This window comes from Onychomys torridus, chromosome 4 (assembly GCF_903995425.1).
Source record: "Onychomys torridus chromosome 4, mOncTor1.1, whole genome shotgun sequence".
Classification (NCBI taxonomy): Eukaryota; Metazoa; Chordata; class Mammalia; order Rodentia; family Cricetidae; genus Onychomys; species Onychomys torridus.
The window spans coordinates 85643267-85658517 of record NC_050446.1 but is presented as its reverse complement, the minus strand read 5'-3'; the positions used below and the strand labels follow the sequence as shown (position 1 = coordinate 85658517).

The following is a 15251-nucleotide window of genomic DNA, read 5'->3' as shown; positions in this document are numbered from 1 at the left end:
TTCCCAGATTTTCTAAAGTGCACATAGACAATTTTTAGGAGACAGTTTGGACATGTCAAAGAAATAATGTGCATTTACAAAATGAAGAACTGCTCTGGATACCTTATCTTACAATTGAAACAGTACTAAATTAAAGAATCTATATAGTCACCTTTAGGGCAGACCAGCAGAAGCTACTAATGTGTTACTTCCCCATTGAAGACTCTGGAACCTCTTCTGAATAAGTTATTAACACTCTAATCTAAACTCTGTGTCCTTTTTGAGACAACACAATCCAAATAACCAGAGACACGAGTCTCAAATATGGAAGCACTCATTGTAATAATTCATTTATTTACAATTTTTGAACATTCTAGGCTGCCTTTGTGTCTTAAGTTGTGTTCAGATTATCACAAAGTCAGAAAAAAACCCACATTTATTTATCCATGGTACTTGTGAAATAAAGAAGTACATACTGATGTATTCTAATTTCTCAAAGGAAGAGAAGCGAGGCATTAGTGGTATGTGGGAATGGATATATGTTGTGAGGTAGGTAACATGTGCAGTTGGCAAAGTTAAGTAGTATGTTCCTCAATGGAACCTTCCAATGTACAGTCAGGTGTACACTTTTAGAGTGCCCACTCCAGATTTAGTCAGCATATCCGTCCTAACTAACTCTTTTGCATAATCTCTTGATTGCTACCCTTATATCTTTGTTCCTCAATGTATAGATGACAGGATTCAGGGCAGGGGTGATAGCAAAGTCAGCAATAAACAGGTATTTGTCAACTGAGGATGTGGGGAAAGGCCACACATAGAGAAACATGCATGGAGTGAAAAAAAGAACAACCACAGTGATGTGTGCAGACAGAGTGACAAGCGCCTTTGACAAGTCCCCTGAAGACCTTTTCCAGACTGTGACCAAAATGAAGACATAGGAGAGGAGAAGCAGGAAGAAGGTTCCCATGCTCATGAAGCCACTGTTGGCAGCAACAACAAACTCAAACTTGTCTCCATCAGTGCATGCGAGTTGTATGATCCGAGGGAAGTCACAGTAAAAGCTGTCTACTTTGTTAGGCCCACAAAAAGGCAGGTTTATCACAAAAGAGAACTGGGACAGGGCATGGATCACACCAGTGACCCAGCCCGAGATTACAAAGGAAATGCATATTTTAGGGCTCATGATGCTCAGGTAGTGCAGAGGCTTACAGATGGCTGTGTACCTGTCAAATGCCATGGCTATGAGCAGCACCATCTCCACTCCTCCCATAATGTGAATAAAACAGATCTGAGTCATGCAGCTGTGAAAAGAAATTACTTTGCGTTCTTTCAGAAGATCTGAGATCATCTTGGGAACAGTGGTGGAGGAAACCCACACATCATTCAAAGACAGGTTGGCTAACAGGAAGTACATAGGAGAATGTAAGTGAGAGTCAGCAATTACTAAAATGACAATGAAGAGATTTCCCAGAATGATTCCTAAGTAGAGCATAGAGAATGTAATCATGAGAAAAACTTTAGTTTCCCAAGAACTAGAGAGTCCTAGAAGCACAAATTCAGAAACCATGGAGTTATTTAGTTGATCCATTGGCATGAGCACTTTCAAATCACTTGATGTTAGAAAATGATGAAAAATTGTAGCTAATGCTACAATTGGATATTTTCCACTTATGGAGATCCTTTATTCTCTGAATTTCAAATCAAGAGAAAAAACTCTGAGTTGGATAGCAAAAGAATAAATAAATGTAAAATAATGAAGTTATGAGGATTGGACACCTAAAGAAATAGAAACATAAATATGGTAGAAGGAGACAAATGGGGTTCCTCTTTTTAATTCTAGGACCAGACATTTGTTATAGTAGATTTGCCTTGCAGTATATCTAAATATGTTCTCTGAACTCTTTCCTAGATATTTTCAATGTCTAATTATTTCAAATGTCAGAGAACATTCATATAGTATGCTCTTGGACTATTTTGCAAATTATTCTTTTGTGAATTTGTTTCACTGGTGAAATGGAGATTTAGGCTCAAAATTATTTTTAAACACATTTCATCTGTATTTGTTTTTATAAAATTATTATCATATTTTGGTTGACATGCATTAGTTATATTCATTTGTGGGTACATTGTGTTTTGAATACATGCAGGTGATGTACACATGTATTAGATATACCTTTTCAGCCTTTTCTACCCACCCACATTCCCATTTCCCAAACTACTATTGGTCAATCCCTATTCTACAGTCATGTTGTTTGTTAATATTTTCCATCATGACAAGAACTTGGACATGTCTCTGTCTCTGACATCTCCTTTAACACCATGCCTTGCACTTTATCCACTGTGCTGCAAATGACATGATTCCTTTCTTTGTCTGGCTAATGTTGAATTCTATGTTGGATTTTTCAACACGCAAGCTACTATAAATAGTACAGTCATAAGTATGGAAAGCATGTATCTCTTTGGTATGCTGAATTTATATCCTTAAGATACAACTCATGGTAAAACAGTGGATAAATATGGCAACTCTATTATAGCTTTTTGAGAAACTTCTATGACTCCATATAATTGCTACATGAACATTCTCATCAAAAGTGCATAAAACTGAACTTTTACCCTACTTTTGATAAACATTAGTTTCTTTTTGGTTTTAGTGGTAGCTTTTCTAATATATGATACTGTGGTTTTATTGTAGTTTTGATTTGTCTTTCTCTTGTGGCTTACAATAAGCACAGAATTTTAAATATTTATTTTCTTTTTTATGAGTATGAGATTTTTGCCTGCATATCTATATGGGCACCATGTATTTGCAACTCACATTGTGATCAGAAGAGGGCATTGAATCCTCTGGGACTGGAGTTACTACAGTCTTTGGGCTACTTTGTGAATGCTGGGAATTAAATGTGTGTTCTCTGTAAAAACTTTTTTTACATTGGACCATCTCTCCATCCTCAATAGTGAATATTTTTCTGTAGACCATTTGGGCATCTATATTTATTTTCTTCAGACATGACATTCATTCTCATTGTCCACTGGCTTTTGAATTGGTTTGCTTCTTTTGTTCGGGGAGGATTTAGCATTTCGATTTTCTTAAATCTTACAGATGAATGTTCATATCATTCTATTGTTTGTCTTTCTGTTTGGCTATTTTTGTCCTATATAAGCTTTTCATTTACCTCTCTTTCATCAGTTTTTCTTTCACTGCAGAGAAGTTTTGGAATCTTATCTAAAGGTAAGCCTGTACCAATGGCATAAATTGTATGACTGTTTTCTTGTAGTTTATTTTTATAATTCACGACCTACATGTGTATGTTTTGCTTTTTCTATACAACTTATTGTGGAGGTTACCCACTAACATTGAGATGATTTTTTAAAACATTTAACTCATAACAGTTTTGTCATGGCTCTGCTTAAACATCGACATTCAGTGGCTATAAAAGTAAACAAGTTATTAGTTTAAAAATTATGTCAATACATAGCGTTTATTATGTACTTCCCTAATTGCCATAGGTACCATGTTACTTGAGAGAATCTCTATTCTGGATATTCTATCCTATAGCAATCAGTTTTCACTTATTATTTTACTGTATTTCTCTACAGGATTCAGTCCTGATTTTATTAATTTGTTTTTGTATATTTCTTTCTTTCTTTCTTTCTTTCTTTTTTTTTTTTTTTTTTTGAGACAGGGTTTCTCAGTGTAGCTTTGCGCCATTCCTGGAACTTGCTTTGTAGACCAGGCTGGCCTTGAACTCATAGAGATCCACCTGCCTCTGCCTCCTGAGTGCTGGGATTAAAGGCGTGTGCTACCACCACCCAGCTTGTTTTTGTATATTTCTAAGCCTTTGGCTTTTTGTCTTCATGAAGTTCTTATTACCACTTGATTTTTATCCTGTTATGATCTCCAACTCCAGTTTCCAAAGTATTGCTGCCTTATCTCACATAAGGAACATGAGGTCTGCTTTTTTTTTAACATGTAGTGATATTTCTATTTTTCATTGAAAATTGGGCATGTAATGTCAAGTCAGCATCTTTCCTGAAAGTCATTTCCTCTCAATAGGGAAAAAGACCTTTATATGAACAAAGTGTTACTTTGCTCATAGTCTTATTTGTGTAGTTAGTGCTTTTGCTATTAAGAATGCAGCAGCTATGATGCATAGAGTCCATGTCTTACATGCAGCACAGTGGAAACTTGAACAGTCCCAGCACTCAGTGTGCATGTTGAACAACTTCACCAAAGCCATCAGTTCTTTGTGGAGATTTCTTCTAGTGATGTGTGAAAATGAAACTCTACTCTTTATGATTTGTTACAAACAGAGCTTTCTGTTGATGGCAACTAAATGCATTCTGACATTTTCTTGATCAGTTTTCTCTAAAGTTGCCTACAACATTTCTCCATACTTTTTATTTTGTATAGTGATGGGCTCTCCTATGGTAACCCTTAATATTTGGCATAACTCATGCACATTAAGTCCTGTTTAGTTTTTCAGCACCATGATACTTAGTTTAGTTAGTAGCTGTTAAATTAGAGTTAGTTTTGGATCCCAGAGTAAAATGTCCAAAGTTAAATATGGTATACTCATTAACAAGTCTTTTTTCAGCTTCAAGTTAATCTGAAAACATGAACTTATTTTCATATAGTTCTACCAAATCTGTTAATATATATCTTCACCTTTCCCCAAGACACATAAAACAGTCATACCACAGATTTCTGCTCTTGACATACACTTTCCAGCTTCACAGGTTTTACTACCAAGCAATTTCAACTGTTTGCTTTGTGTACCTACTGTTGCTGCTTTTGGTTTCCTGTCTTCATATTTTCCCACGTTGAAAATGAAAAGTGATTGCTTTATTTCCCCCTATGTTCTGATTATTTGTAATGTGTTTCCAATTAACATCAAATAGCACTGCTTAGCTCTCCTACTGAAAGTCTTGATGAATTAAGTCCTAGAGCATATCACATAGAACCCTGAAAAGACATAAGCACAATGTGATTTAAGATATTACTTCAATAAATTTTATTGACTGTTCAACTCATTCATTTATTGTAATTATTTTTTCAGATCACAAATTGAGCACAAAGCTTTGAACAAGTTATGCAAGGGTTCTAACATTGCTGGACCCCAGCTCAACCACAACTCACTAATGAGTTAGTTTGCTAAACAATTGCTACTATATAAATCCAAATATTGATTATTTATAAAATATTATAACAGGATTACTATACTTTAATCCAATAACTTCAGATTATACATGAAATATTAAAGATTAATAAAAGGAAGGAAACCTGCAAACACTATGGTCCAATAATATCTGGTAAGTAGAGATGACTTAATCCAGCAATAATGTTTGGAAGAAAGTAACAAAGAAAGAATCATTTGAAGATCATAGATGTGTTTGCCTCAAGAAATTTAAGTCAAATAAAGAAAAATATTTAGTCTATCATTATCACTTAAAAACACATACGGTGGCGGCGGCTACAAAGCTAGTTCCAGGACAGGCTCCAAAGCTACAGAGAAACCCTGTCCCGAAAAACAAACAAAACAAAACAAAAAACCAAAAACCAAAAAACACATACAATATAATTAAAATATAATAAAAGGATGACATTTATGAAAACAAATGACAATTCATGCATTTACTTGAAAAATACAAACTTCTGAAATATATTTAAATAATGAACAAAATGTGAGATCCAACCATGCCTATGGGTAAAATGACTGAAAGTCATAGAGTAATAATTACTTCATAAAAAGAATGCAACCACTACACATGTGTATAACATGCTCTGAAAAGGCCCCATGTAGTCTTATCAGAAGATTCAGTTTGCTATTTGAGCCATAGATTTCACAAAGTTATATAAATTATGCTGTGATCAATTAAACTAAAAGTAAAATGACAAGTGGAATGAACACAATAAAAGTTAGATAGTTATGAGTTCATTTAAATATGCTAAGTGATTTATTACAAATATGTTGGAACAAGAATGAGTAATAAAACTCATAGCTTTTGCTGGTTGCTATAAATGCAGGCCAATACAGAGATTGTGGATTTGTGATGATCTTATTAAATGTCTTATCAAAAAGTGTTTGGGTGACTAGAAGTCTCTAAATGATTACATTCTACAGAAGAGACATAGACTAACATTAAGATTTATTTATTTATTGTCCCCACCCCCAATTAAGATTTATATGTGTGTGTGTGTGTGTGTGTGTGTGTGTGTGTGTGTGTCTGTGTGTCTGTGCGTCTGTGTGTTTGAATGTGTGTATGATAAATGTGTGCAGATATGCAGAGAAGCTAGAAAAGGTCATTGAATACATATTCTGATCCTCTTCAAGGGCAGGATGTATTCTTAACCACTGAGTCATCTTTCCAACTCTATAAATTATTTTTAAAATTTAGGTTAAGATTTCTCTTTAAGGTCAAAAGTTTCAGAAACCAGTTCCAGCTTGTCCTATGATACTTCCTGAGACTATGATAACCCTGTGGCTGATGTGGACTGAAATGCTTCTCACCTTCAGTGACGGGAGCATGAGTCACAGTGACTCTACAGGGCAAAGGGATCATTGGAAAATAAACCTTTTTAACTCTGACCCTGCCGTGCTATTTCATGTATCTATATTTAAAGGAAACAAGATGGCAAAAGTTAGAATGGATTTCTTTTACATTATTTTACATTACTATACATTTGTGAAAGTATAAAGTAATTGGAAATAGACTTGTTACCCAAGAAAACGGGAAGGTCAAATGGAATTTATTATATAAAGTAGGTTTGTACATTGTTAAATATATAGTAATTAGAAAGAAGTTTCATTTGTGGAATTACAGAGTGAGCTTAATATTGTATTCTGGGAGGGAAATATAAGCTACCTTTTCCCTTATTATTATTTTATTAAGCAATAAGTTCTATGTTTATTTTAAAGCTCAGGTAAGCTTTAAAAAGCTTAAATATATTATCTATTAATCTCAGTGGGTACTAGATAAAATAGTCTCGATACTTTAACTTGTTCTTTTCAAAATTTCTTTCCCTATTTATTTAAGTAAACATCTTTTTTTTTCCCACCATGGTAGATGTTAAATCTTGCTTTGCTCATTCATATTAGTAGAAAGTGGCAGACCTATAATATACAGTAATGATTGTCTGGCTTCTTGTAGAAACTTTGACTTCAAGAAAATTAAGTCATAAAGATGACAGAAGACTCATCATCCTGGAGGTGAACACATACAGACACAGACACAGACACACACACACACACACACACACACACACACACACACACGCACAATTAACAGAAGTTGAACAGAGGTTCACATTATTATTAAAAACACTTCAACTATTTTTGTCATCAGAGTGGAATGTATGTTACCCTGTTGATGTTAACAGTTGAGCACATCTGAATTCACTACTTTGCTTAAGAGCTAAAAGAGGGAAAAATTGAAATTATTTAGAAAATATCAGGATCAAAGGATCTTGCATTCCATTTGAAAGCTATTGCACTCCAAGTTAATTTCATAGGCCCTTATAAGAATATAGGACTCCTCTCTCTCTCTCTCTCTCTCTCTCTCTCTCTCTCTCTCTCTCTCTCTCTTCCCGTGTGTGTGTGTGTGTGTGTGTGTGTGTGTGTGTGTGTGTGTGTTTGAAACTGCAACAAATTAGTCCCCAAACTACTCACTGGAAAGAAAAATCTATAATGTTTGTGGTTGGGACCCACATGCAGATCCATATTTAGGAGTATAAAAATGCCATAGGGAAAAATTCTGAATTAGCTGATTAGATGGAAATGATATCCCTAAGTCAAAAAGTTTGTCATGCACTTACCTAAAGAAATTACCTATGAAACCAGTTTTGTCTTGGCTAATGACATAATTTTAGCTTGTGCCTTTGCCTCGAGATGATGTTGAGCTCATTTTCTACACTGACCAACTTTAATGGGAATTTTTTCTCAGTGTAGAATGCAGTATAGTAATTCTTCTTTGTGGAAAATCATTGCAGCTCTGTGCTTTAAATAGAACCCCAACTTGGGGAGGCCTTATTTAGCACTTTCCTGGGGGAATCTCTTAGCCACCTCCTTTCTCTGAGTTTAGCCCTCAAGTGACTGATGCTTTATCAAACTTAGATTTGAGTTAGGCTAGTAAAATTCAATAAATAATGTTATTTAAAAGCAAAATAATGAGGATGGTTAAACATGTGTCTGTGAAAAGAGAACAACACTGTTTTCTCTATGTATAGTTTTTCAAATTGAACTAAAATGTGAATTACAATCCTAGGTGGCTGTCACGAGTTAAATAGAGATGGACAGAGACACCCAGGGTGGCACTGGCAGGCTACCACTGTGTGTGTAACTTAAGCACCTCTTTGACTTTCTGTTTCTTGTGATTCAGGTGAACAAGTAGGTATCATTGTTCTCTGTATTTTATTCTTTAGCATTCTGGAAATTTGATTATGCAAATTCTATGCATATCATTAATTGAGGAAAAGATAATGGAAGAATAATTTATCATGTACAATAAAGAAATTGTACATGCAGCATAATTTAGGATAAACACAACTTACTAGAAGGATTTTAGCAGTTATTGAAATGCCTTCTAATTGTGTCTACCCTTTTCCAATATTATTGATTGTAGGAGCAATATGACATAACCTGTTATGTTTCAACCTGATGCTGTTCCCATGCAGAAGTGAACATAGAATGGCCAACACAGTGTCAAAGAGAATATAGTCTGAGAACTAACAATATAAGAATTTAAGTTGTAATTGAGAAAAAGTGATACGACTTTCTCATTTAAACTTTAGAATATGTTTATCCCATGGAGCAGACATTAAATCTAGGCATAATGTAGTTGGTTACTCCCAGACCAGCCATGACACTATTGTACTAATGGGCACATCTTGGCTGTCAAATTAAAAAATATATATATATATATATATATATATATATATATATATTTACTTATATTTTTATGTGTATGTAAGTGTGTCTTTGTGCACATGACAGCACTTACTCAGGCCAAAAGAAGCAATAGGATACTTTGAGCTGTAGTTACATAAAGCTATGACCCACTTGATGCTGGGAATTGAATCCCAGTTATCTATAAGAGTAGCAAGCTCTCTTTACCACTGAACCATCTCTCTAGCCCCCAGACAAGCCAATTTTAAAAATCAGAGTAAAGATAAATTAAATACACCTAGTAAACATTTAAAAAAAGTTAAAACTTTGAAAGGATTTTTGAATTTTAAAAAATGTAGAAGCAGATGTCATGGAGAAGGGAAAATATTCAAGCTCTGGCTTGCCACATAAGATTAATATGGCCATCTGCCTTCATCTTATTGTAGCTTGTGGTGGAGGTATGGGTCAGGGAAAGTTAATACAGAAACCCATAGTTGGCAAATGTGCTATGAAGAAGTGATTGTAGATGCTCAATCCTATATGTAACATACACATATCCCTCTCCAAATATCAGGGAGCAGTGCAGAAGAGGGGGCAGAAAGAATTAAGTCAGAGGATTGGGAGGTGTGCAACAAACAGACATCTTCTGAACATGACACAGCTCTTACACTCATGAACTCACTGCAGTTGTGGTTATTTGCATAAGAACTGCACAGGACTGGGGCCACCAGCATCAAATATTGTGGAAGTGGCCTCACAGAGAGACTATTGGAGGCTAGTGGTTTCTGGAGGAGGGGATGTAATCTTCTTTAGTGTGTGGATTATAAAGCATTAAGGATTAGATCTGAGGTACCAACAATGCATCAGTGTTGTTTTAAGGAAAGAAATAAAAGTATTTCATTTTAGAGTTATTTAAACAAATTCTCTATTGTATGTTCTCTGAGTTTTCAGTCCTCTGTCTGTCATTTGAGTCTGATTCTGTGCCCGCATAAAAGCTTTCTTGTAGCATGTTTGTCCCTGTATCTTTGTGTCTGCCCCGTGTGTGTGTGTGTGTGTATGTGTAGTGTGTAGTGTGTGTGTGTGTGTGTGTGTATGTGTGTGTGTGTGTTTTATGATCTGTGTTTGATGTTATTGTCATATATAACAAAAGACTTTGCTGTCTATTTATGAACAGCATAGAAACCATCACATGGCGAAGGAATGGAATAGTTTACAGTATTTTTTAATAGAGTTTTACAAGGGATTAAATCACTGGCTCCAACTGATCACAACTCACCCAGAAAACAAAAATCATTGATTATCAACCAATAACCATAAATGGTTGCTTTCAGCCTTTATTGTTGATTTTTTGGAAGTTACTTTCCACTTCTGTATTTGTTGCTTTCAGCAAGTGATACACATATCTGGGCCAGGGGCTTAGAAAAACACACAATTTGAGACTGCGGCTTAGGTTGTAAAAGTTGTTTACATGGAAGGCCAAGGTGAATAAGGATGATTATCACAATTTTCTCTTAAATCCAGATTAAACAGTTTGAGTACACAGTAGATTAGAGGTCACACATTAAGTGACTTCAAGGTGCATTATGAACTTAGGCTGTTAAGTCCAGAAAATTCTCCAATTTCTTAGAAAATAAGATGTTTTCAGAATTTATTCAACACTGCATTTCTTTCAAACTGATAGCACAATGTAAGAAAAATGTACTAACCATACTGAATCAGCAGATAAAGTGAACATACTTTGCTGAGCAGAATATAAATGTTATGAGATACAAATTTCTTTTTTCCTCAAGAATGATAGGAAGATATCAACTTATAAAAGCAGCTTTTCAAATATAGATTATGGATGGAAATCTATTAATTTCTTTTTAGCTTCTCTATGGATAATAAAAGAATAGTCAGCACAAAATGAATAATCAACTCCAATTAAGTATGCCTTTATTGTCAGTTAATTTGAAATAAACTGTCCAATAGTTTTAAACTGTTGAATAAAGGAACATAAATTGCCTCAACATAGCAGTCTTCAGCTATGCTTATAGGAGAGTAGTCAAAGATGCATTTCGTGCTTCTGTAGATTAGGACATTTTCCTCAGATTGAGTAGCTGAGTAATCATTCTCCTCATTGCCAGCTTCATGTCTTTATTCCTCAGTGTGTAAATTGCAGGGTTCAGGATGGGTGTAATCAGGAAGTCCAGAATGGCAAGAAATTTATCCACTGGGAAAGTAGGAGATGGCCACATGTACACAATGATGCATGGTCCAAAGAACAAAACCACCACAGAGATGTGAGCAGAAAGTGTAGAGAGGGCCTTGGACAAATCACCTGACGAATGTTTCCTTACCGTGAGAAGAATAGCAATGTAGGAGATAATTAATAAGAAGAAGGTGCCTACGGAAATAAACCCACTATTGGCAGTAACCAGGAACTGCATTTTGTGGGGCTCTGTGCAGGCCAGTTTGATAAACTGAGGAAGATCACAGTAAAAACTATCTATCTTATTAGGACCACAAAATCTCAAATGGACAACAAAAGCTAACTGGGCCACTGAATGCAGGAACCCAATAATCCAAGCACCAGAAAGAAGCAAAAGGCAAGTCCGTGGGCTCATGATGGTCAGGTAGTGGAGGGGCTTGCATATGGCGACATATCTGTCCCATGCCATAGCTATCAGCAACACCATCTCAGATCCCCCTAAAACATGAAGGACAAATATCTGGAAGACACAGCCCTGGAATGAGATGGTATTGTGCCCAGAGTACAGGTCAGAAATCATTTTGGGAACAGTTAAAGTAGAAAGACATAAGTCAATGAATGAGAGGTTTCCCAAAAGAAAGTACATAGGGGAATGTAAATGTGGGTCAAAGGCCACTGTAAGCACAACAAGGGTGTTTCCCAGCAAAATGGCTACATAAAGCACCATAGAGAAGGCAAGGAAGAAATGTTGTATTGGTCTAGATGTTGACAGTCCCAGAAACACAAATCCAGACACCTCTGTGTAATTTGTTTTAAGCATTTACTCTTTTTGCTGTTCCCTAAGGGACAGGAAACCAAGGGGCTTTAAAAAGAATGTGCTATCAATATATAGTTTAAAAAAACAATTCAGAGTACTTTCTGACTGAATTAAATCCAAATACGTTTTTTTTTTTTTTTCGAGACAGGGTTTCTCTGTGTAGCTTTGTGCCTTTCCTGGAACTCACTTGGTAGTCCAGGCTGGCCTCTAACTCACAAGAGATCCGCCTGGCTCTGCCTCCCGAGTGCTGGGATTAAAGGCATGTGCCACCACCGCCCGTACAAATATGTTTTTATTATCACTAGAAAGCATTTTGAAAATTCCTTAAATCATTTTTCTGTCCAAAAAATAGTCGATAGTTATCTGCCAGGAACTAGGTCAAATTCATGTAAGAAATGGACTGTTAGTTCCTCGGGAGCTAGGTAAATCACAACGTCTACTCTTACAATACATGTATGGAAGAGAACATTGTAGTATCCCAGCTATGTGACTCATCACAGTGTTGTTCACTCACTGATAACAGCCTTGTTACTACTCAAGAGAATGTGGGGAACTCTAATCTTCGGAACTGGTTCACATAAAGAGTCCAAGATAGGTAGACAAATAGGTGAGAAGAGTAGTGATGGAGATCAGAACGGAGGGCAGGCTAGACATAATCTTGGCTCTATGATTATAATTTTATTTCTCACTGAAACCCATAATGAGCTTGTGGAGTTTACTAAGCAGTAGCTTGATCATAATTACTACTTTTCAAATGGTCAAAAATAGAAAGGAGGACTCCAAGTAATCTGCTGTAGAACAAGTGGAGAAATATAGTGTTAGGGAGCTGATGAATTATTCACACCAAGCTGTAACAAATGAAACTTGCAAACCTAATTTGCTTCCCATCATGAATTTTAGTTGACCCCAAATAATCATTCAGGTATGAAACAGAAATAGGGCTGCAGCGATGACTCACTGAGCAAGATGCTTGCTGTGCAAGCAGGATGACCTAAGTTTAGATACCCAGCACCTGCTTGAAAGTTGAGTGTGGTGGTACATGCTCGTATCAGTGCAGGGAGAAGCTGATCCTGGGGGTACCAGCCTCCAGTTCAGCTGGAACAGTAAGCTCCAGTTTCAGTGAGTTTGCATGTGTCAGAGTAATAGATAAATGACTATCCTATATCTGCATTCCCCACTTTACAGATACCAGCAAGGTCTCCTCCAGCCTCTGCATTACTGTCATTTTCCTGTCATTGCTCTACTTTATGCCTGGCCCCCTGCATTAAGATGCTCTAAGAATGAATTGAGGCAGTCAGGATGGACACACTGTTCATTATAGACAGCTAGTAAGTACCATAACCAAAGGGAAGCACTGCAGACGTGATGTGAGGAGGCCCTGCCATGTGGACACAGGTGGAAATTTCTATGGTAAACACCAGGTGAAATATAGCAAGACTGAGCAAGGATACAAGGAAAATCACTGAAGCGAATGGGAAGAGATATTTTGTATAGAACCTATAAACAATACTCTAAAGGAATTAAATGCCATTTACAAATTTAAAATACTCATATTCTGGAGTACAAAATATATACATGAGCAATTTGTTTTAATTGTGTGGATGAATCAAATATTCTATTAAACCACAGAGGTTTCAGTTTACAAAAAGAAGCCCTAACAAAGTTTGCAAATAGTTGTGTTTTTCTTTTCTCCTTTGTTTTTATTTTCTAAATATTTAAATTTTTCTTACTGACAATATTGTCTTCATATGTATAAAAATATAGTTATCATTCATTCTGAATATATATATACTCATAAGATTGTCAACATATTACCAAAAAGGTGTCTACTTGGAAAAATAGTGCCATTTGTATAGGGAGCTCATAACAAAATCAACACATATAACAAACAAATCAAACAGCTTTTACATCCATCATTAGTCATTCTCTTCCTGTTTTGCCAATCAATATGGGAAGAATAGGAGAGATTTGGAAGGCCAGAAGAGATATATCAGCAAAAGATCCCCAATATTTTTAAGACTTCAAGATGAAATCTCATTTTGTGCATTGCATATGTATTATAAATTGACATTTAGTAGTTTTTAAAATGTAGGCATTATTACAAGAGTGAATGTTAAACATGTGGCAAATATATTCACACAGAGAATATAGTTTAAAAGTGTAAATAATGAAAGTATTAATCTCAGTATATACATACAAGGAAATAATATGAAACTTTAAAACTCACCTGAACAGTTCTACATATACAAGTCTAGAGGGACTTCTACTTAACTGAAAAACAAGAGAAAGTATAAAAATAATAATATGACTACCTGTAAACATGTTTGAATTTAAATATTCTTCAAGAAGAAACACCAAATAACACCCAAAATGGTGAGGGCTCAAAGGTGGGATTACATGTGGCTTTCACTTCTTAAGTTCTATATTCTTGTATTGTTTAAATGATCTAAAAGTATCTTGCATCAGTGTTAATCAAAAGTGGATTTGTAAATACAAAATACTAGGTTCAAGAAGAACAGACCTGTAAATTCAATGGAGCGATATCAGATTTATCCAAACTAGCATTTAAATTTATAATAAAGATTTAAAATGCAAGAAAATATATGCCACTTTACAAAGCGTATCCTCAATAACAGATTCATGGCAAACATAAAAACTCTCATTTACAAGCAGTCCATTGCTACTTACTTTAAAACAGATCAGCTATTTGACTGATGCTAAAGGAGAAGAGATGAGGGGGAGAGACACAGACAAAGAAAGGAAATGGTAGAAGGTAGAATAAAGCAAGACAACACTATAAAGGCTACAATGAAGGTAACTAAAATAAAACTTAAAGGCTTGGCATGTTGCTGCATTCACACTGACCTACCATTCTAAGACGAAGAACCAGGCTCAGGAACACAACAAGCAAAACAAGAGAATCAAAGATAGCACAAGAAGTGAGTATTTCCTGAGTCTCATACCTGCTCACTATTTGAAAACCCCAGCAGCCACTATGTTCAGAACATCTCTCTGGGAGGTGGTCAAGTCTTTAGAATCTATGTATTGGTACTTTATCTCCTTTAATCTGGACTTTGCAAGATTTTTTTTAAAACCTTTTAATTTGTTTCTAAGAAAATATCATCCAGGTCCTAAAATTGTTTTGAAAATCAAAATGAAACCTAGGGTTATATAGTTCAATGCAACTTCTGTATTTTCTTTGGGAAGCCCACCAGAATGGAAGCTTGTTTAGTGTTTAGTAACTTTAGTGTGCTATCAAAGTCTACTTACCCAGTATTCTCCAATACTAGAAAGTAGTATTTCCACTATTACTTTACCTGTTAAAAGTGTCTTTCTCTTGAACACTGTGTGTTTAATGCTTCTCACCAATGCTCCAGCTACC

At 35.5% G+C, this 15251-nt stretch overlaps 2 protein-coding genes across 2 annotated transcripts; both read right to left on the bottom strand.

Annotated features, from left to right (window-relative positions):
- Positions 1-638: 638 nt before the first annotated feature.
- On the bottom strand, positions 639-1573 carry LOC118581150 (olfactory receptor 4F21-like). Its single transcript, XM_036183110.1, has one exon. The coding sequence runs from the start codon at positions 1571-1573 to the stop codon at positions 647-649; it is 927 nt and encodes a 308-aa protein (XP_036039003.1). The 3' UTR covers positions 639-646.
- Positions 1574-10933: 9360 nt separating this feature from the next.
- On the bottom strand, positions 10934-11872 carry LOC118582750 (olfactory receptor 4F15-like). The gene has a single exon (XM_036185828.1). The coding sequence runs from the start codon at positions 11870-11872 to the stop codon at positions 10934-10936; it is 939 nt and encodes a 312-aa protein (XP_036041721.1).
- Between the last annotated feature and the right edge of the window lie 3379 nt (positions 11873-15251).